General features: G+C 43.2%; 1 protein-coding gene across 4 annotated transcripts in view; it reads right to left on the bottom strand.

Moving 5' to 3' along the window:
• Positions 1 to 17,139, bottom strand: part of ccny (cyclin Y) — a 61,734-nt gene extending 44,595 nt beyond the window's left edge. For all 4 annotated transcript variants that reach the window (XM_064949105.1, XM_064949108.1, XM_064949106.1 and 1 more), the window contains exon 1: positions 16,509 to 17,139. In XM_064949105.1, coding sequence (XP_064805177.1) covers positions 16,509 to 16,662 — 154 coding nt within the window. In that variant the 5' untranslated portion in view covers positions 16,663 to 17,139. The remainder of the gene's footprint in view (positions 1 to 16,508) is intronic.
• Between the last annotated feature and the right edge of the window lie 6,411 nt (positions 17,140 to 23,550).

Below are 23,550 nucleotides of genomic sequence, written 5' to 3'. Positions count from 1 at the left end.
AACAATGGCTCAGCCACAAAGTGGTAGGCCGCACAAGCTCACAGAGTGGGGGCCGCCGAGGGCTGAAGCATGTAAAAATCGTCTGTCTTTGGTTGAAACACTCACTACAGAGTTCCAAACTACCACTGGAAGCAACGTCAGCACAAGAACAGTTCGTCGGGAGCTTCATTAAATGGTTTTCCATGGCCGAGCAGCCGCACACAAGCGTAAGATCACCATGCACAATGCCAAGCGTCGCCTGGAGTGGTGTAAAGCTCGCCGCAATTGGACTCTGGAGCAGCGGAAATGCGTTCTCTGGAGTGATGAAAGAGAACGCATCCTATGGACTAATCTGGGTTTGGCGGATGCCAGGAGAACACTACCTGCCCCAATGCATAGTGCGAACTATAAAGTTTGGTGTAGGAGGAATAATGGTCTGTGGCTGTATTTCATGGTTCGGGTTAGGCCCCTTAGTTCCAGTGAAGGGAAATCTTAACGCTACAGAATACAATGACATTCTAGACAATTCTGTGATTCCAACTTTTTGGGAACAAATCGAACCCACAAATGCTGATGCTCAAAATACTAGTTTAAAGAAGGCCAGTTGTATTGCTTCTTTAATCAGAACAGTTTTCAGCTGTGCTAACATAATTGCAAAAGAGTTTTCTAATGATCAATTAGCCTTTTAAAATGATAAACTTGGATAAACTTAGCTAACACAACGTGTCATTGGAACACAGGAGTGATGGTTGGTGATAAGGGGCCTTTGTAATGCCTATGAAAATATTCCATTACCAATCAACTTAGCACTTTCAATCAACATATCAACACTGGCAATGTCCCAAATCACATGATAACATTCCCCTTGTCTTCTGTTAACAGTATATAAATTATACAGTACAACACACACACACACATTTAGAGAGAAGCTCATTGGAGCTTATGTAATGTGTCACCTGACCTAGGAATGTAATTAGGAGACAGTTGGAGGGCTGAATGGCTGGTCCAAATGAGCACAGTAAACACTGGTCCAAACCAAACAGCACACGTCAAACAACAGCCTCTAACACAGCAGAGGCTACTAGCTACTACTGACTCCTGGCCTGGAGCTGACCTGTCCGCCCCAGCTTCACTGTAGATTTTTAGTTTCACTCACACCAATGTAGTCTTCTTTTTCTTCATCATACAGTATCATACAGAAATTTGCATCCTGTAGCACTAATTCCAAAAAGTTTTGGGACACTAAAGTCCATGGAGAAAAAGAGAACCTCCTCCCAGCTGCCCACTGCACTGAGGCTAGGAAACACTGTCACCACCGATAAATCCATGATAATCGAGACTTTCAATAAGCTTTTCTCTACGACTGGCCATTCTTCCCACCTGGGAACCCCAGCCCGACCAATAGCTCTCTACCCCCCGCAGCAACTGGCCCAAGCCCCGGCCCGCTTCACCCAAATCCAGACAGCTGATGTTCTGATAGAACTGCAAAATCTGGATCTCTACAAATCAGCTGGGCTAGACAATCTGGACCCTCTCGTCCTAAAATTATCCGCCGCCATTGTTGCAACCCCTATTACTAGTCTGTTCAACCTGTTCAACCATCTGAGATTCCTAAAGATTGGAAAGCGGCCACGGTCATCCCCCTCTTCAAGGGGGGAGACACTCCAGACCAAAACTGTTACAGACATATAACCATCCTGCCCTGCCTTTCTAAAGTCTTCAAAAGCCAAGTAAACAAACAGATCACCGACCATTTCGAATCCCACCGTACCTTCTCCGCTATGCAATCCGGTTTCCGAGCTGGTCATGGGTACACCTCAGCCCCGCTCAAGGTCCTAAACGATATCATAACAGCCATTGATAAAAGACAGTACTGTGCAGCCATCTTCATCAACCTGGCTAAGGCTTTCGACTCTGTCAATCACCGTATTCTTATCGGCAGACTCAACAGTCTTCTCTTATAACTGCCTCGCCTGTTTCTCTAACTACTTCTCAGATAGAGTTCAGTGTGTCAAATCGGAGGACCTGTTGTCCGGACCTCTGGCAGTCTCTATGGGGGTGCCACAGGGTTAAATTCTCGGGCCAACTCTTTTCTCTGCATATATCAATGATGTCACTCTTGCTGCGGGTGATTATTTGATCCATCTCTACGTAGACGACACCATTCTATATACATCTGGCCCTTCTTTGGACACTGTGCAAACACACCTCCAAACGAGCTTCAATGCCATACAACACTCCTCCGTGGCCTCCAACTGCTCTTAAATGCTAGTAAAACGAAATGCATGCTCTTCAACTGATTACTGTCCGCACCCGCCCGACTAGCATCACTACTCGGACGGTTCTGACTTAGAATATGTGGACAACTAGAAATACCTACTGTAGGTGTCTGGCTAGACTCATTAAGCATCTCCAATCCAAAATTAAATCTAGAATTGGCTTCCTATTTCGCAATAAAGCCTCCTTCACTCATGCTGCCAAACATACCCTTGTAAAACTGACTATCCTACCGATCCTTGACTTCGGTGATGTAATATACAAAATAGCCTCCAACACTCTACTCAACAAACTGGATGCAGTCTATCACAGTGCCATCCGTTTTGTCACCAAAGCCCCATATACACTATCCACCACTGCGACCTGTATTCTCTCTTTGGCTGGTCCTTGCTACATATTCGTCGCCAAACCCACTGGCTCCAGGTCATCTATAAGTATTTGCTAGGTAAAGCTCCGCCTTATCTCAGCTCACTGGTCACCATAGCAACACCCACCTGTGGCACCCACTCCAGCAGGTATATTTCACTGGTCATCCCCAAAGCCACCTTTCCTTGCACTTCTCTGCTGCCAATGACTGGAACGAATTGCAAAAAATCACTGAAGTTGGAGACATATCTCCCTCACTAACTTTAAGCATCAGCTGTCAGAGCAGCTTACTGATCGCTGCAGCTGTACACAGCCCAACTGTAAATAGCCCATCTGTAAATAGCCCATCCAAACAAACAACCTCTCTCATCCCCATATTTGTTTTTCGGCTCTTTTGCACACCAGTATTTCTACTTGCACATCCTCATCTATCACACCAGTGTTAATTGCTAAATTGTAATTACTTCGCCACTATGTCCTATTTATTGCCTTACCTCCTTATTTCATTTGCACACAATGTATACAGATTTTTCCACTGTGTTATTGACTGTACGTTTGTTTATCTCATGTGTAACTCTGTGTTGCTGTTTTTGTCACACTGCTTTGCTTCATCTTGGCCAGGTCACAGTTGTAAATGAGAACTTGTTCTCAACTGGCCTACCTGGTTAAATAATGGTGAAATATATATACATGTGTAAATACGAGTGATTCTCCAAAATATGTTGAGGATATTATAAAGTATTGCATTACTACAAATTCAGAGCTAAGGTATTGGGGAAAGTCAAAATACATGATCCAGAAATTGGACAGGGTAGAAAGGAGAGGAAGTTGGCAGCTGGAAGTTTGATCCTAGCCGACCTAGTAAGACTGTGGCTGGCTGCTTTATGCTGGAGCTTTCCTGGAGGCTGAGGGAGTACAGCCTGTATCTTTCCTGAGCCCTCACGTGGCAGGGACCCCCACCCACATAGTGTGATAGTGATCTGGGATACCCACTAGATAAGATACTGCCATCATCTTTAGAATAACATCACTGTAGTACTTTGCTGGCCATTGCTGCTATGATGTTGTTAGGATTAGGTTTGGTAAGCAGTTCTGTTCTAGATTGTATGCTTCTTATAATGTATAGCATTGGCTGCTGTACTATCTACTGGGCTGCCAATCTGTAGCATTGGCTTGAAGAACTACCATGAGTAAGAATGAAAGTTAGAACCTGTAATAAGAATAATGAATTCAAACTCTTTTTTTTATTTAACTAGGCAAGTCAGTTAAGAACAAATTCTTATTTACAATGACGGCCTAGAAACAGTGGTTTAATTGCCTTGTTCAGGGGCAGAGCAACAGATGTTTACCTTGTCCGCTCAGGGATTCGATCTAGCAACCTTTCGGTTACTGGCCCAACACTAACCACTAGTGTGTTTACTGACATTTTTTACATGCATGTTATTTATTTAACCTTTCTTTAACTTGGCAAGTCAGTTAATAACCATTTCTTATTTACAATGACAGCCTACTAAAAGGTGAAAGGCCTCCTGCTGGACAACAATAAATTCAAATTCTTATTTTCAATGACGGCCTAGGAACAGTGGTTAACTGCCTGTTCAGGGGCAGAACGACAGATTAGTACCTTGTCAGCTCGGGGGTTTGAACTTGCAACCTTCCGGTTACAAGTCCACCGCTCTAACCACTAGGCTATGTAGAAAAAAGCTAGACAGTCAGGGAGAATTGAGAATTTCAGTTTTGGTATTGTTATTATAAATAACACAGCATTATCCATGGCCAAATGCATCGAATTGCTGTAAATTAATTTCAAACTGAAAAAAATGTTCTCTGCTCCGTGGCAGAATGTAGAATCGCAGAATATTTGCTTAAAAACAACAACACTTTCCTTAGCTGCATGGCAAAATGTTTAGAATATCAGGAAATTAGCTTTAAAATGTCACAAATATCTATCAGCTCCATGGATAATTTTTTGGAATGTCATAAAATGTGCTTAGAAATACTACACAGCCAAGACGGGTGCCTTTAAAATGTTCTCTAAAATTCAGCCATGGCAATGGGCCGACCTCTCCCATTGTCAGGCCTCCAACGCTCACCACCCCTTTAATTCCAGAAAAAACCCTGACCTCCCTCTGCATCTGGATCCTTGACTTCTGATGGGCCGCCTGAGGGTAGGCAATAACACATCCACCAGCTGACAATCAACATGGGGGCCCCTCAAGGGTGTGTGCTTAGTCCCCTCCTGTACACGGTTCACCCACGACTGTGTGGCCGTGCACGACTCCAACACCATCATGAAGTTTGCTGGCAACACGACGGTGGTAGGACTGATCATGACAACAATGCCTATAGAAAGGAGGTCAGAGACTTGGCAGTGTGGTGCCAGGACAACAACTTCTCCCTCAACGTCAGCAAGACAAAGGAGCTGATTGGGGACGACAAGACATGGAGGGGCAAGCACGCCCCCAACCACATCTATGGGGCTGTAATGGAGCGGGTCGAGAGATTCAAGTTCTTCGGTATCCACATCATAAAGAATTAAAGGGATACTTCAGGATTTTGGCAATGAAGACCTTTATCTACTTCCCCAGAGTCCGAGGATTTCGTGGATAGCATTTCTAACGTCTATCTGCATTAGGGTTACAAAGGGTCGTAAACTTTCCAGGAAATGTCCATGGGAAGATAAGCCCGGGAATTTTGGGAATTTTTAGTATAAATTCTTCAAAAAGTTTGTTTATAATAGTGAACCTTTTTTGTGGGATACACATAAGGCAATTCTAGGTCTTGAGGCATATTTTGGTTAAACTATCCCCAATTCATTGGAATTGCAACCCTCTGAATGCACAGTGCATTCTACCATCACATGTGCAGTGCACTTTTCCATCACATGTGCAGCTGATTCTCAAGATCTTGCACACTAATGAGATGCTTTTGAGCCCACACTACTATACTGTATGAGCCATGGACTACAAGCTTACTGGTAAGTTTTGATTACAATACTGAGAGGGGTGAATATATTTTATACGACATACATGATTTTTTTGTTAACTAGTAAATAGCATCCTACAGCAAAGTGTCTTTAAATAATTTCTAACTTGTTAATTTCTGCTAGTTAGTTTTTGCTACCATGTGGGTTTTCACCTGTTTCCATACATGTTTCATTTTAAAACATGCATTTTACAAAAGTGTAGTTTAATCTAACTGCTTAATTATCTACAGTGGCCTAGCCATTCTCCAGACCTGAACCCAATAGAAAATCTTTGGAGGGAGCTGAAAGTCCATATTGCCCAGCGACAGCCCCGAAACCTGAAGGATCTGGAGAAGGTCTGTATGGAGGAGTGGGCCAAAATCCCTGCTACAGTGTGTGCAAACCTGGTCAAGGACTACAGGAAACGTATGATCTCTGTAATTGCAAACAAAGGATTCTGTACCAATTATTACGTTCTGCTTTTCTGATGTATCAAATACTTATGTCAAGCAATAAAATGGAAATTAATTACTTAAAAATCATACAATGTGATTTTCTGGATTTTTGTTTTAAATTCCATCTCTAGCAGTTGAAGTGTACCTATGATAAAAATTACAGACCTCTACATGCTTTGTAAGTAGGAAAACCTGCAAAATCGGCAGTGTATCAAATACTTGTTCTCCCCACTGTATCTGCACATGGAATTGTATAACTAATTTTTCTCTAATCACATGTGAAGAATGCAACAAGTGCATGTTCCATCAGCGCTCACAACAAGAAACCTCTGACAAAAGGCCCTCTACTTCTATTCGAGGTGAAAATGATGAATCAGACACCTTATCGATAGCAACAGCTCATGGTCCTCCTGGAATCAGAAATTATTTTGACTCAATGGAGGAACGTAGTTAGAGAAATGCTGATGAATGTCTTGCTTGAGCTGTGTACGCAACTGGTTCACCTCTGATGCTCACACGCACACAATGTGTATTGGAAGAGATTTCTGAATGTTCTTCGCTCAGCATACACCCCTCCAACTAGACATGCTTGATCTCCTCATTTGCTGGATACAGAGTTCAAGAGAGAGTTCAAGAAGATTTCAAGTGAAGGTCAAGCAAATCATAGAGAAAAGACTAGTGCAATCATCTATGATGGGTGTTCGAATGTTCGTGGGCAAGGAATAATTAACTACATCATCTCCACCCCTCAACCAGTATTCTACAAGAGCACAGACACAAGGGACAGACACAACGGTCTCTACATTGCAGATGAGCTGAAGGCAGTCATCAATTACCTTGGACCACAGAATGCATTTGCACTGGTGACAGACAATGCTACGAACATGAAGGCTGCTTGGTCTAAAGTGGAGGAGTCCTACCCTCACATCACACCCATTGGCTGTGCTACTCATGCATTGAATCGGCTCCTTAAGGACATGATGGCACTGAAAACAATGGATACACACTGCAAGAGAGCCAAGGAAATTGTTAGGTATGTGAAGGGTCATCAGGTTATAGCAGTAATCTACCTCACCAAGCAAGTGAGAAGAATAAGAGCACCACATTGAAGCTGCCCAGCAACACCCATTGGGGTGGTGTTGTCATCATGTTGGAGGGGAAGGAGGCTCTCCAAGAAATGTCCATATCACAGTCTGCAATTATGGACAGGCCAATCAAGAGGATCCTCCTGGATTATGTATTTTGGGAGAGAGGGGTAAGCAGCCTGAAATTCCTGAAACCTATAGCAGTAGCCATTGCACAGATTGAGGGAGACAATGACATCCTGTCTGATGTTAAGGCTCTGCTTGCAGATGTAAGAAAATAAATCCGTATTGCCCTGACCACTTCACTGTTGCTCCAAGCAGAGGAAACTGCAGTTCTGAAATACATCAAAAAGCATGAAGACTTCTGCCTGAAACCCATACACGCTTCAGCGTACATGTTGGACCCCAAGTATGCTGGCAAGAGCATCCTGTCTGGTGCAGAGATCAACAAGGCCTATGGTGTCATCACTACCGTGTCTGGGATGTTGATGCAACATGGCAGTCGTGCCAACATCTCATCAGCCATCTGGTGAAATGGACTTTGTGGATCTGAGGCTCTTTCCCCTGTTGCCTCCATCATCCTCCAAATCCCACCAACATCAGCCGCCTCAGAGCGCAACTGGTCCTTTTTTGGGAAGACACACACCAAAGCACGCAACAGGCTGACCAATACAAGGGTTGAAAAATGTGTGTCCATCTGGGCAAATTTTAGGCTTTTTGAGCCTGACAACGAGCCTTCCTCAACAGGGTTGGAAAGTGACAGTGAAGATGAGGCCTCAGTCTGATGTTCAAGAGGTGGACATTGAGGAGGTCCAGGGAGAAGACATGGAAGCATAAGAGGAAGAAAACCAAAGCTGTAGATGCGATGGATAATTTGGGATCATTCAATATTCCCTTTTGTTGTTCAGTGAAATCATCCCATGTGAAGAGTCAACTCATTTAATTAAAGTTCAATTCATTACTAAATTGCTTTTAAAATTTATATTGGAAGGATTTAATCATTTGCAATTATGTCTACTTATGATAAGGTAAAAGGTGTGTCTCCATATGACATGATAAATATATCAAATGCAAAAACATCTACATTTAAATTGCAAACGACCTGCCCTCCAGGACACCTACACCACCCGATGTCACAGGAAGGCCAAAAACATCATCAAGGACAATAACCACCTTAGCCACTGCATGTTCACCCCACTATCATCCTGCTAGATAACAGGGCCTCATTGCCAAAATCCCGAAGTATCCCTTTTAACTCTGCATTGTTGGAAAAAGACAAGTAAGTAAGCATTTCACTGTTAGTCTACACCTGTTGTTTACGAAGCATGCGACTAATGATTTATTTGACCTCACTGAATTCATGTGCCCGAAGCTTGGAACTCCGGATACAGAGTTAAAACACTGGGTAGCTAACAGGGTTAGGAGTTTAGGCTGTAAGTGTGTCTTTTTTACCCAACATCTGTGTTATGTGAATACCGGTTGGTTTCTCTGATTGTGAGTCACAGGCTGCGTCTCAAAATGCTACCCTATTCCCCATGTAGTGCACTACTTTTGACCAGAGTGCTGTGGGCCCTGGTTGGGCACTAAATAGGGAATAGGATGCCATGTGAGCCGCAGAAAGAGAACTCAGTAACAATGCTGGTGTTAATGACTGGTGACTCATCTCATTAGTCATTTCCTATGCAGCTTCCCAGGGGCTTACTGACTGGACAAACTGTCTGAGACGCCACCCTACTCATCACAATGGTCTCTCAAATCAAATCAAAGTTTATTTGTCACGTGCGCCGAATACAACAGGTGTAGTAGACCTTACAGTGAAATGCTTACTTACAGGCTCTAACCAATAGTGTGAAAAAAGTGTGTGTGTGTGTGTGTGTGTGTGTGTGTGTATAGGTAAGTAAAATAAAACAATGGTAAAAAGACATTTAAAAATAAGAGTAGCAGGGCTGTATACAGGCACCGGTTGGTCAGGTTTATTGAGGTAGTATGTACATGTAGGTATGGTTAAAGTGATTATGCATATATGATGAACAGAGAGTAGCAGTAGCGTAAAAAGAGGGGTTGGCGGGTGGAGGGACAAAATGCAGATAGCCCGGTTAGCCAATGTGCAGGAGCACTCTCTCACACATACTACTAACACATGGGTGATACAATTACTTACAGGTCATTATTCATCATCACTAATCTGTATTCTCAAACTGTCCTAATAGTTAGACTAGAATCCAAATGGACTATCGCTCCTTTTCACTATTGCTTCACAATGAAACAGAGCAACATTCAGTTTGAATTCCAGTCTACCTGTATACCTGTTCACTGCAATCATCCTACATTCTCCTGGTAAACTGAATCTACTAGAGCCCGACTGATATATCGGTTCACCGATGTTAACAGACGATATTAGCCTTTTACCTCTATATCGATACCTGCCGATGACTCCACAATAACTGATATTGAATAAATAGAACGAGAAAAGGGAATCTCATGCTGATCTGAAGACTTCTGGCCATACTCACGATGTGTCATTATTGTCACAATGTATTAAATCAACATTTAAAGCATAATTATTGGACAGTTGCTCTTTTGGATGGCAATTGATGAGAATTCAGAATGGAAAAATGACTAGTTTTCATTCCCTGTTGTAAAACAGTATATCGGGCCCATATATCAGTATAGGTAATTTCCCTCCCAAAAAAATGTAACTCAAAAAAACACATCGGTCGGGCTCTAAAATCTACATCTCATCATTATAGACTAACACGGAACCCAAACCAGCTGTGTGCGTGCGCCATCGTGCATAAATGTATTTTGTCCCCCCACACCAAACGCGATCACAACACGCAGGTTAAAATATCAAAACAAACTCTGAACCAGTTACATTAATTTGGGGACAGGTCAAAAAGCATTAAACATTTATGGCAATTTAGCTAGCTAGCTTGCACTCGCTAGCTAATTTGTCCTATTTAGCTAGCTTGCTGTTCAATATAAACACTGAGTTGTTATTTTACCTGAAATGCACAAGGTCCTCTGCTCCGACAATTAATCCACATATAAAAACGGTCAACTAAATTGTTTCTAGTCATCTCTCCTCCTTCTAGGCTTTTTCTTCTTTTGACTTTATAATGTGATTGGCAACTTTCCTAAATTAGGTGCATTACCGCCACTGACCTCGTTCGTCTTTCAGTCACCCATGTGGGTATAACCAATGAGGAGATGGCACGTGGGTACCTGCTTCTATAAACCAATGAGGAGATGGGAGAGGCAGGACATGCAGCCCGATCTGCGTCAAAAATAGAACGGACTTCTATTTTAGCCCATGGCAACGCAGACACTCGTTGGCGCGCGAGCAGTGTGGGTGCAATAATTGAATAATATAGATTTCTAAATTTATTTTGCAATGCTCGCGTATGCGACGTGAGCGGTGTAGTCAGCCTCACCCCCAGACATTTGCACCAACACAATACTATGACGGCTATAAATGTCCTAACTATAGGTTATACATGGATCTTTCCACAGAATACCTGTGCCAGCTAAGATCTCAACTCACAGTTCTCCTCTCGCCCCTATACAGCATCTGCTCTCACATGATCCTTTTATTCTGTCCGTCTCGTTCTAGAGGTATAAATTTCATTCGTGGAGGGAGGCTGCCTGTCTGGAAGGGAGCTCTGCTTGCTTAAAAACATTTAACAGCTGTAGAGCACACTCGCTGTATTAAACTCACACCAGATTAGGGCTGTAGCCTGGCCAGCTCCACAAACACACACAGGCTGGTACGGGATAAACACAAACACAACAGTGATGCGCGGGTTGACTCACAACCCTCAGCCCCCGCGGTTATATCCGCGGGGGGGGGGGCGGATTTAAAGTCAAGACATACTGTGTGGATGAAGAGCGGGTGGCGGGTTGAATAAAGAGAAAACAATAGCCTACCTTAAAGTTACACTATGGAGAAATCGCTCAGCCATTTCCTGGTTGCTAAAATGTAATAGTTTGCTTAATTTCAGTTTTTGATACAGAATAAGCTACTATAGTGTAGAGAATCATTGTACCGTCTAAACCACTGTGAAATATATTTTCCATATGCAAAAATATGGTTGATTCAGCTGTTTGAAGCTGGTGTCCAAAACCGAAAGTAAAAAAACTAAAACTTAAGAACGGGAAGCATAGAAATAGCAAACATAGAGCAGATCTACCGCTTTAGTCTTGCTTTCAAGTAGAATGATAGATGTATAACTCACATTTCCATGTGAATTAGGTCAGGTCGCCTAAAAAGTGACATATAGCCACTTTAAAAGAAATCCATAAATATATAATTATTGTGAAACGTATATCTATAGGCTACATTTAGGTTTTTATTTCATTATTTTAGGCTATCTGGCATTAGTGCATAAGTCTAAGCTTTGGGGCCTAATTATACACACACTAAATAGCCTACACACCAACCACCAAATGCGTTTGGGAACGGGCAGAAAAAGTGAACTCCGATCCACCGAGGGAAAATGGACAATGTCCGAGTTTAATTCATGAAGAGAAAAGCTGCATAAAGGAGAGTTGAAAATAAAGAGGAGGGCCATAAAAGGAATGTTTTAAAAATATTTGGTGAAGTGGTAAAAGAGGATGATTGTGAGGCGACTGTCAAAAGAAGGGGACTTCAAATAAGGGGTGCAACTTTCACAAAAAAAATGTGTCCCACCCGTTTTATCCTTGGAATGTGATACAAAATGAGGTAACGGTATGCTTTAGGACCAAGTGGACGGCTCCGAGCGTCGGGTAGGCTGTTTGGAGTGTTTATCCGACTGGATAAAATAAAATAAAATATACACTGCTCAAAAAAATAAAGGGAACACTTAATTAAACAACACAATGTAACTCCAAGTCAATCACACTTCTGTGAAATCAAACTGTCCACTTAGGAAGCAACACTGATTGACAATACATTTCACATGCTGTTGTGCAAATGGAATAGACAACAGGTGGAAATTATAGGCAATTAGAAAGACATCCACAATAAAGGAGTGGTTCTGCAGGTGATGACCACAGATCACTTCTCAGTTCCTATGCTTCCTGGCTGATATTTTGGTCACCTTTGAATGCTGGGGGTGCTTTCACTCTAGTGGTAGCATGAGACGGAGTCTACAACCCACACAAGTGGCTCAGGTAGTGCAGCTCATCCAGGATGGCACATCAATGCGAGCTGTGGCAAGAAGGTTTGCTGTGTCTGTCACCGTAGTGTCCAGAGCATGGAGGCGCTACCAGGAGACAGGCCAGTACATCAGGAGACGTGGAGGAGGCCGTAGGAGGGCAACAACCCAGCAGCAGGACCGCTACCTCCGGGCCTTTTTGCAAGGAGGAGCAGGAGGAGCACTACCAGAGCCCTGCAAAATGACCTCCAGCAGGCCACAAATGTGCATGTGTCTGCTCAAACGGTCAGAAACAGACTTCATGAGGGTGGTGTGAGGGCCCGACGTCCACAAGTGGGGGTTGTGCTTACAGCCCAACACCGTGCAGGACGTTTGGCATTTGCCAAAGAAGACCAAGATTGGCAAATTCGCCACTGGCGCCCTGTGCTCTTCACAGATGAAAGCAGGTTCACACTGAGCACATGTGACAGACGTGACAGTCTGGAGATGCCATGGAGAACGTTCTGCTGCCTGCAACATCCTCCAGCATGACCGGTTTGGCAGTGGGTCAGTCATGTTGTGGGGTGGCATTTATTTGGGGGGACGCACAGCCCTCCATGTGCTCGCCAGAGGTAGCCTGACTGCCATTAGGTACTGAGATGAGATCCTCAGACCCCTTGTGAGACCATATGCTGGTGCGGTTGGCCCTGGGTTCCTCCTAATGCTAGACAATGCTAGACCTCATGTGGCTGGAATGTGTCAGCAGTTCCTGCAAGAGTAAGGCATTGATGCTATGGACTGGCCCGCCCGTTCCCCAGACCTGAATCCAATTGAGCACATCTGGGACATCATGTCTCGCTCCATCAACCAGCGCCACGTTGCACCACAGACTGTCCAGGAGTTGGCGGATGCTTTAGTCCAGGTCTGGGAGGAGATCCCTCAGGAGACCATCCGCCACCTCATCAGGAGCATGCCCAGGCGATGTAGGGAGGTCATACAGGCACGTGGAGGCCACACACACTACTGAGCCTCTTTTTGACTTGTTTTGAGGACAGTACATCAAAGTTGGATCAGCCTGTAGTGTGGTTTTCCACTTTAATTTTGAGTGTGACTCCAAATCCAGACCTCCATGGGTTGATACATTTGATTTCCATTGATCATTTGTGTGTGATTTTGTTGTCAGCACATTCAACTATGTAAAGAAAAAAGTATTTAATAAGAATATTTCATTCATTCATTTAAGTCATTTAGCAGACACTCTTATCCAGAGCGTATTCAGATCTAGGATGTGTTTTTTTAGTGTTCCCTTTATTTTTTTGAGCAGTGTATATCGTACCAGTTGAAGGTTTGGACACACTTACTCATTAAAGGGTTTTTCTTTATTTTTTTATTTTTTTACAATTTTCTACATTGTAGAATAATACTGAAGACACCAAAACTATGAAATAGCACATATGGAATTAATGTAATAAAGTGTGAATTTTTTTTTTTTATATTTGAGTCTTCATAGTAGCCACCCTTTGCCTTGACAGCTTTGCACACACTTGGCATTCTCTCAACCAGCTTCATGAGGTAATCACCTGGAATGCATTTCAATTAAGAGGTCTGCCTTGTTAAAAGTTCATTTGTGGAATTTCTTTCCTTCTTAATGCATTTGAGCCAATCAGTTGTGTTGTGACAAGGTATACAGAAGATAAGCCTATTTGGTAAAAGACCAAGTCCATATTATGACAAGAACAGCTCAAATAAACAAAGAGAAATGACAGTCCATCATTACTTTAAGACATGAAGGTCAGTCAATCCAGAAAATTTCAAGAACTTTGAAAGTTTATTCAAGTGCTGTAACAAAAACCATCAAACGCTATGATGAAACTTGCTGTCATGAGGACCGCCACAGGAAAGGAAGACCAAGAGTTACCTCTGCTGTAGATGAGAAGTTCATTAGATTTAACTGCACCTCAGATTGCAGCCCAAATAAATGCTTCACAGAGTTCAAGTAACAGACAAATCTCAACATCAAGTTCAGAGGAGACTGCGGGAATCAGGTCTTCATGGTTGAATTGCTGCAAAGAAACCACTACTAAAGGACACCAATGAGAAGAATAGACTTGCTTGGGCCAAGAAACATGATCAGTGGAAATCTGTCCTTTGGTCTGATGAATCCAAATTTCAGATTTTTGGTTCCAACCACCGTGTCTTTGTGAGACGCAGAATAGGTGAACGGATTATCTCCGCATGTGTGGGTCCCACCGTGAAGGATGGAGGGGGAGGTGTGATGGTGTGGCGGTGCTTTGCTGGTGACACTGTCAGTGATTTATTTAGAATTCAAGGCACACTTAACCAGCATGGCTACCACAGCATTCTGCAGCGATACGCCATCAGATCTGGTTTGCGCTTTGTGGGACTATCATTTGTTTTTCAACAGAACAATGACTCAAAACACACCTCTAGGCTGTGCAAGGGCTATTTGACCAAGGAGAGTGATGGAGCGCTGCATCAGATGACCTGGCCTCCACAATCACCCGACCACAACCTAATTGAGATGGTTTCGGATGAGTTGGACCGCAGAGTGCTCAGCATATGTGGGAACTCCTTCAAGACTGTTGGAAAAGCATTCCCCATGAAGCTGGTTGAGAGAATGCCAAGAGTGTGCAAAACTGTCATCAAGGCAAAGGGTGGCTACTTTGAAAAATCTCAAATATATTTTGATTTGTTTCACACTTCTTTGGTTTACTACATGATTCCATATGTGTTATTGCATAGTTTTGATGTCTTCACTATTATTCTACAATGTGGAAAATAGTAAAAATAAAGAAAAACCCTTGAATGAGTAGGTGTGTCCAAAAATGTGTGACATTATATATATATATATATATATATCCCCCACTTGTTAAATTAAACTGAAATCTGGACACTGACTGTAGGTCTATAACCTTAATATTAACCTCTGCAAAATGGAGCATTTCTTGCAGTAAAATTATACACCAAATGTAAGCAACATTTTTACTCAGGAACAGGAGTGAAGAAATATGATGCATTTCTTTCACCAGAGAGAAATGAGAATAATCGACATCCGTGCCGCCTGGGGAGCTGTTGTTGTTGGGGGTTAACTGCCTTGCTCAAGAACAGAGCAGCATGTTTTTGCACCTTGCCGGCTCAGGGATTCAAACCAGCAACGTTTTGGTTACTGTCCTAATGCTCTTAACTGCTAGGCTTCCTGCCACAGATGCCATCTGTAGAGGTGTTATCATTATCAGCTTCATAAAAGCTCATAGTAGGCTATTTCAACTCCATAAAATATGCATCCAAGCCAAACTGAATTCTATCGACCTATGATACTATTCTGGTGAGCAAGGGTTTATTTAGTCTTCTAGGGCAACATTTCATGACAGAAGAGAAGCTGAATGTACTTAATTATAGGCAAGTTGACTAACAAATAGCCTACCAAAATGTTGGAAATCAGCAGCAGAAACATGTCTAAATCAGGCAACAAAAAAATATTGCACACCCTGTCAAAAAAAAAATTGTTCTGCAATATCTGACTGTAGCCCACAGCACATTTTCTATATTAGGAGGTTAGGGTCGGGTGCAGGCCTCAGAGTTTCACATACAGTTGGGCGGTTGCGGATTGGTTATTAGAAATTTCAGGCTGGTGCAGGTGAACAAACAGCTGAAGCGCACACCACTAACACACACACTGGACTCCATAAGCTCTTTGGTCCTCCCATAACACACCCATTGCATGGAAGGGCAATATGGAGGGGCCCAGAGTAGAGGACTCGACTCTCCCCAGTTCCGACCAACACACAAACCCAGGAAGGTAGTCCAGCCCAGCCCCGGTCCCACAGGCACTGACAGACGTCACAGGATGCATTCTGAATGGCACCCTATTTCCTATATAGTGCACTATTGGGCCTTGGGAATAGGGTGCCATTTGGGGGTGGGGGATTCTCATAATGGATAACTGAATGAGTAAGTTAGGGGATTTTTTATTTAGGAGCCAAGCATGATGGCTTCTTTTCTGGGTATAAGGGAAATGACTGCATTGCAAGAACAGTTTTTGTTTAAGTTGTTTTTTCTGTTTCATGTGCATTGCCCCATCTAAATTTTGTTTTCCATAATCATGACATTAACCATCAATTTCCTTTAGCCTAACATGTTATAGGCCCCAACCAAATATAGGCTATTAACAAACAAAAAAATCACATTCAATAACACTTAAACCTCGCATGAGTGTGGGAAGAACACATGACTTATGTCCTACCGTCCATATTCTCTCTGTCGCTGATGTGTTGTAGGTTGCAGCCCGTATCCTCTCTACTCAGCTCCGCTTCAGGGCGGTAGGGTTCTAGCCTCGAATGGGCATTTCTCCGGATCTTGGGGCTCGACGATACGCAGCAGGAGGTGGTGTTCCCCATCGTTAGGTCCCTGTAGTAGGCTAGAAAGGCTAAAGTATATTTTCCGTCAGCGTCTTCCTAGGTCTCGAAACGGATGGATGAGAGAGATATAGGGCGTAAACGCGGATTCTTTGTCAGCGCGCGGGTAGATCGAACGAATATTTCTGCAGCTCTATTACACACCCTTGTCCGGTCCTGACTTGCGGCAGCTGTAACATAGAGCCATTTAAAACTAGAAGGAACAAATACATCAGAATGCTAGGCTACTCCCCCTGAGCCAAATCCCCCCGCGGACCCAGAAATCTGCTCTGCCCACGCAATCTCCAGGTTTACCGTCGGCTGTTGCCTTACAATTTGAACCAAATCTGCAATGTCGTTTTAATCATTTTAGAGCTATTCGAATAAAAAACTCTGATCTCGTTCAAGATACAGCGCTGCATTGTAACCGACGCATTCCGTTTGTCAGTGGAGCAAGCAACACTTACAGCAAGCAACACTGTAGCCGTTTGATGGAAAAGGTTCCGGTTCAAGTGGGTGGTTACAAACTAGCTCGCTCAAATACATGAGAAAGGACCATACCATACTGTAGCCTAGGTTTACATTTCCCTCTCTTCAAGTACTGAATTGTGTGCCATTCAAAACATTCTACAATGTTAAAAATTATATTTGAATCTCCCATCAATTGATTGAAGACCAGCCGTCCGTTAATCTATTGTAGGGCTATCGGATGTGGTTGAAAATGGCCTGTTGCCATTAATTAACAGTAAATGCCTCTGTGAGATTATCTGGGATTAGTGAATGTTAATGTAAACAGAAAGGAATCCTGATGTATAATCCATTATAGTGAATGGCACACTTTCATCTGGCAGAGGTTCAATGTCCTGACATGCCTCTATAGACTGAACTGTGTTCATGACAATGTATAGACATGGGACATATGTGAAATACGAGCTATAATGTACTGTAGTAGTTACATTGGTATCAGCAGATCTATATATATATTGTCTGCTGTAGTGCTTTAGTGCGTCCTACTGGTGCAGACATCTCATTACAAGTCAGAAACAAAATACAAATGTTGAAAAAGGCTAAATCAAGAGACTTATTTTGTGATGCTGTTGAAATGATGGGGAGCCGTGCAGGTCTACTGCAAGCGGTTTTCCGTTCACCGTCACTAGCCTCAGTAAACACAAATCCAACTGATGCACATTTTGAAATCTGCCAGGTTTGAAAATCTGGGCTCCCGAGTGGTGCAGAGGTCTAAGGCACTGCGTCTCAGTACTCGCGGTGTCACTACTGACCCTGGTTCAATTCCAGGCTGTATCACAACCTGGCCATGACTGGGAGTCCCATAGGGCGGTGCACAATTGGCCCAGCATCATCTGGGGTAGGCCGTCATTGTAAAAAATCATTTGTTCTTTATTGACTTGCCTAGTTAAATAAATAAAAATTGAAAATGTGAAGTTTTAGGGGTAAAAGTAGCACTTTTATGGTCAAGTAGCACTTGTAAATGTATCCACATGGTGGAGAAAGGATCTCAAATCAAAATCATGTGATAACACAGTTTTGTCATTCAGCAGACACTCTAATCCAGAGTGATTTACAGGAGCAATTAAGGTTAAGTGCCTTGCTCAAGGGCACATCAACAGAGTTTTCAGCTAGAACGCTCAGAAATTCAAACCAGCAAACTTCCAGTTACTGATCCAACGCTCTTAATCGCTAGGCTACCTGCCGCCCACTGTCCACAAGGGAGAGCAAGCGTCTTACATGGAAAATTACACATGAGCCTCAAAATAGTAGCCTATACTGCTTTTCTGCAATTCAACCACAGACACATTATTTGTGTGTCAAACTGTTCAGCCTCAGATATTGGACACATTACTTTCAGAAATCCTCTCCTCATGTTCTACTGAACTCTTTTCTCTCTGAATGGTAGTGAGTTCAGCTTGTTGTTTCATAATCAGGGGTTAAATAGGGACATAGCCACAGGAACTAGGGGTGCTGAGGGTGCTGCAGCACCCCCTGAAAAATCAGAATAAAAAAAAACAATCCGAATTATTTTTTTTCTCTCACAAAAGTAGTGCACTGGGGCTTTACTCGTCCTGTATCAGCGGACCGATATAGAAAGGAAAGGGAGATACCTAGTCAGTTGTCCAACTGAATGTATTCAACTGAAATGTCTCTTCCACATGTAACCTAACCCCTCTGAATCAGAGAGGTGCGGGGAGCTGCCTTAATCCACATCCACGTCTTTGGCACCCAGGGAACAGTGGGTTAACTGCCTTGCTCAGGGGCCGAACGACAAAGCCGTCTGTAGCACAGCCAAAAAATAAAATCTCGGTCCTCCATCCCATCCCCCCCGCCCGTCCCGTCCATTTTGGCTAGGGTTAGGGTGGAACTGAGATGTGGATATGAAGCTAGGGTTAGGTTTAGTAGTTATAGGTTGTGGTTGAAGCCAGGATTTGGGTTGAACCGGGATGTGGACATGAAGCTAGGGTTAGGGGACTGGGCTGATTCGTCCTTTGCAGCTGGTTCAATAGCAGTGTGTCTGTGGGTTATATGCACATCCCAAACGTAACTACCAGTGCCAGACAAAAATACAAATACTGCTGTATATGTTGGTGCATGAATACAGTAAAGCAAGAATTGGAAAAGCATTAGCCACGTGCAGGCTTTTCTCAACAGATAGAATAGAGGTAGGTTTGCCGCAATGGCTATCAAATCTGATTTGACACAACTTTTTTGTTTATAGAAGTAGAAGTAGTATAGGAGCACCAGAAAAATCCTACCTTTGGAGCACATACCTGGACTTGCCTATCCAGGCCCTTTCCTGACATTTTACATCATAGGCCACCTGGGCAAATTACAGGTTGTTAGCTAGCTAGGTAAAATGACTGGACAAGGTTTGTAAAACAAATAGTTAGCGGCCCGTGAATACAGTGCCACTGACACGGCCTGCAACGAAAACATGAGGACTCTCCTTCACTGCAGCCGAGGTGAGTAAAACATTTAAACGTGTTAACCCTTGCAAGGCTGCAGGCCCAGACGGCATCCCCAGCCGTGCCCTCAGAGCATGCGCAGACCAGCTGGCTGGTGTGTTTACGGACATATTCAATCAATCCCAATCTCAGTCTGCTGTTCCCACATGCTTCAAGAGGGCCACCATTGTTCCTGTTCCCAAGAAAGCTAAGGTAACTGAGCGAAATGACTACCGCTCCGTAGCACTCACTTCCGTCATCATGAAGTGCTTTGAGAGACTAGTCAAGGACCATATCACCTCCACCCTACCTGACACCCTAGACCCACTCCAATTTGCTTACCGCCCAAATAGGTCCACAGACGATGCAATCTCAACCACACTGCACACTGCCCTAACCCATCTGGACAAGAGGAATACCTATGTGAGAATGCTGTTCATCGACTACAGCTCGGCATTTAACCCCATAGTACCCTCCAAGCTCGTCATCAAGCTCGAGACCCTGGGTCTCGACCCTGCCCTGTGCAACTGGGTACTTGACTTCCTGACGGGCCGCCCCCAGGTGGTGAGGGTAGGCAACAACATCTCCACCCCGCTGATCCTCAAAACTGGGGCCCCACAAGGGTGCGTTCTGAGCCCTCTCCTGTACTCCCTGTTCACCCACGACTGCGTGGCCACGCACGCCTCCAACTCAATCATCAAGTTTGCGGACGACACAACAGTGTTAGGCTTGATTACCAACAACGACGAGACGGCCTACAGGGAGGAGGTGAGGGCCCTCGGAGTGTGGTGTCAGGAAAATAACCTCACACTCAACGTCAACAAAACTAAGGAGATGATTGTGGACTTCAGGAAACAGCAGAGGGAGCACCCCCCTATCCACATCGATGGAACAGTAGTGGAGAGGGTAGTAAGTTTTAAGTTCCTCGGCATACACATCACAGACAAACTGAATTGGTCCACCCACACAGACAGCATCGTGAAGAAGGCGCAGCAGCGCCTCTTCAACCTCAGGAGGCTGAAGAAATTCGGCTTGTCACCAAAAGCACTCACAAACTTCTACAGATGCACAATCGAGAGCATCCTGGCGGGCTGTATCACCGCCTGGTACGGCAACTGTTCCGCCCACAACCGTAAGGCTCTCCAGAGGGTAGTGAGGTCTGCACAACACATCACCGGGGGCAAACTACCTGCCCTCCAGGACACCTACACCACCTGATGTTACCGGAAGGCCATAAAGATCATCAAGGACAACAACCACCCAAGCCACTGCCTGTTCACCCCGCTATCATCCAGAAGGCGAGGTCAGTACAGGTGCATCAAAGCTGGGACAGAGAGACTGAAAAACAGCTTCTATCTCAAGGCCATCAGACTGTTAAACAGCAACCACTAATATTGAGTGGCTGTTGCCAACACACTGACTCAACTCCAGCCACTTTAATAATGGGAATTGATGGGAAATTATGTAAAATATATCACTATCCACTTTAAACAATGCTACCTAATATAATGTTTACATACCCTACATTATTCATCTCATATGTATACGTATATACTGTACTCTATATCATCTACTGCATCTTTATGTAATACATGTATCACTAGCCACTTTAACTATGCCACTTTGTTTACATACTCATCTCACATGTATATACTGTACTCGATACCATCTACTGTATCTTGCCTATGCTGCTCTGTACCATCACTCATTCATATATCTTTATGTACATATTCTTTATCCCCTTACACTGTGTATAAGACAGTAGTTTTGGAATTGTTAGTTAGATTACTTGTTGGTTATTACTGCATTGTCGGAACTAGAAGCACAAGAATTTCGCTACACTCGCATTAACATCTGCTAACCATGTGACAAATACAATTTGATTTGATTTAATTTAAAATGGTGACATGGTTTATAAAATTATAACATTTGACCTGTGATTCTGAGATAGAAATAAAAAAAATGCACCTCCACTAATATCATAACTTTTTAACAGTTTCGGATGGAAACGAGCAGTTCTCATTAATCATGGTTCACAGAACAGAAAACTGAAGGAGGCTTTTATATATTTAAAAAATGGTCGCCAATGGGTTCAGGGACCAATAACAATACAACACAAAACATAATGTGATTGTTAGAAATCTAACCAATAGGAGGCAATATTGAAACGTAATATAAACCTCCTTAAACCTTAAAATCCGTAAACCCTCAAGACGGTGGAGTTGAATTTCCTTTTCACACTCACAATCACAATCAGAGGTAAAATGAATGATACAATGTATAGACTTTGCTCGTCGCCCAAATATGATAAAAATGTAACAGCCAGAGCTCACCGTACAAAAAAAACAAATGTAACAACGCTTTCACCCAGTGGCACAAATATCATTTTGCCATTAAATAAACATTTTCTAGGTGCACTGGTGCCTAGAGATTATCTCAAATTCCGAGAACCTTCAACAACGTTTGTGATAAGTGCGTCGAGGCATGGATGCTTGTACAATAAGCTAAATTGTTATCGACAGGAGCAAAAGGTGAGAGAGAAAAAGACTCCCTGCATCAATACCGTGGCAGCCTTGAGGACTGTACAATCATAGTGTCTTATTCAAAGTACAGCACAGCATGTTCTGTAAAGAAAACCAAGCCAAGACTGGCAATCAAGAGAACAAGGTGATAAATCTACCACCCAAGTCAACAGAGCGGTACACATACAGTATACAGCTTGGCCCTTGGATAAGCGATTAAGTTGGCAAATGTTAAATAACCCAATTGATAGTGATGTGTCTGTGCCAGGCATTATAACAAGTAGTCCATGCTAGTTATCCAATAGCCTCATATGATGCTGCGATTAAATTGTAGCTAATTACTTTAACATAATTGAAAACTCTTCCTTTTCAGGTACACAGTGCATTCAGAAAGGATTCAGACCCCTTGACTTTTTCCACATTTTATTACGTTACAGCCTTATCCTAAAATTGATTGTGAAAAATGTTTCTCTCATCAGTCTACACACAATACCCCATAATGAGAACACAAAAACTGTTAAAAAAATACATAAATAAACTGAAATATCACATTTTCATAAGTATTCAGACCCCTTAATCAGTAGTTTGTTGAAGTACCTTTGGCAGCGACTGCATAGGGTCGTTGTCCTGTTGATAGGTGAACCTTCGCCGCAGTCTGAGGTCCTGAGCAGGTTTTCATCAAGGATCCCTCTGTACTTTGCTCCGTTCATCTTTGCCTCGATCCTGCCTAGTCTCCCAGTACCTGCCGCTGAAAAACATCCACACAGCATGATGCTGCCACCACCATGCTTCACCCTGGGATGGTGCCAGGTTTCCTCCAGACATAACGATTGGCATGTTTTGGTACCCTTCCCAGATCTGTGCCTTCGACACAATCCCGTCTCGGAGCTCTACGGACAATTCCTTCGACCTCATGGCTTGGTTTTTGCTGTGATATGCACTGTTTAACTGTGGGACCTTTTATAGACAGTTGTGTGCCATTCCAAATCATGTCCAATCAATTGAATTTACCACAGGTGGACTCCAAACAAGTTGTAGAAACATCTCAAGGATGATCAATGGAAACAGGATGCACCTGAGCTCAACTTCGAGTCTCATAGCAAAGGGTCTGAATACTTATGCAAATAAGGTGTTTCTGTTTTTTTTTTTTACTAAAATTTCTAAAAACCCGTTTTCACTTTGTCATTATGGGGTATTGTGTGTAGAATGTAACGTAACAACATTTGGAATATTCTAGGGGTCTGAATACTTTCTGAATGCACTGTATATGTATCAAATCAAATGTAAATGTAATTAATCAAATGTATAGTCACAGCTGGAGATTTGGTACAGGCAGGCATATTATGATGCATCTTTTGTAAGTAAGCAAATGTTTTCATTCATTGTAAAGTACCTGGGACAGGGAGCCCATT

This window comes from Oncorhynchus masou, chromosome 30, assembly GCF_036934945.1.
Source record: "Oncorhynchus masou masou isolate Uvic2021 chromosome 30, UVic_Omas_1.1, whole genome shotgun sequence".
In the NCBI taxonomy this organism is placed as follows: Eukaryota; Metazoa; Chordata; class Actinopteri; order Salmoniformes; family Salmonidae; genus Oncorhynchus; species Oncorhynchus masou.
Note: the sequence above shows the minus strand (reverse complement) of the source record. Positions and strands in the feature narration are given on the sequence as shown.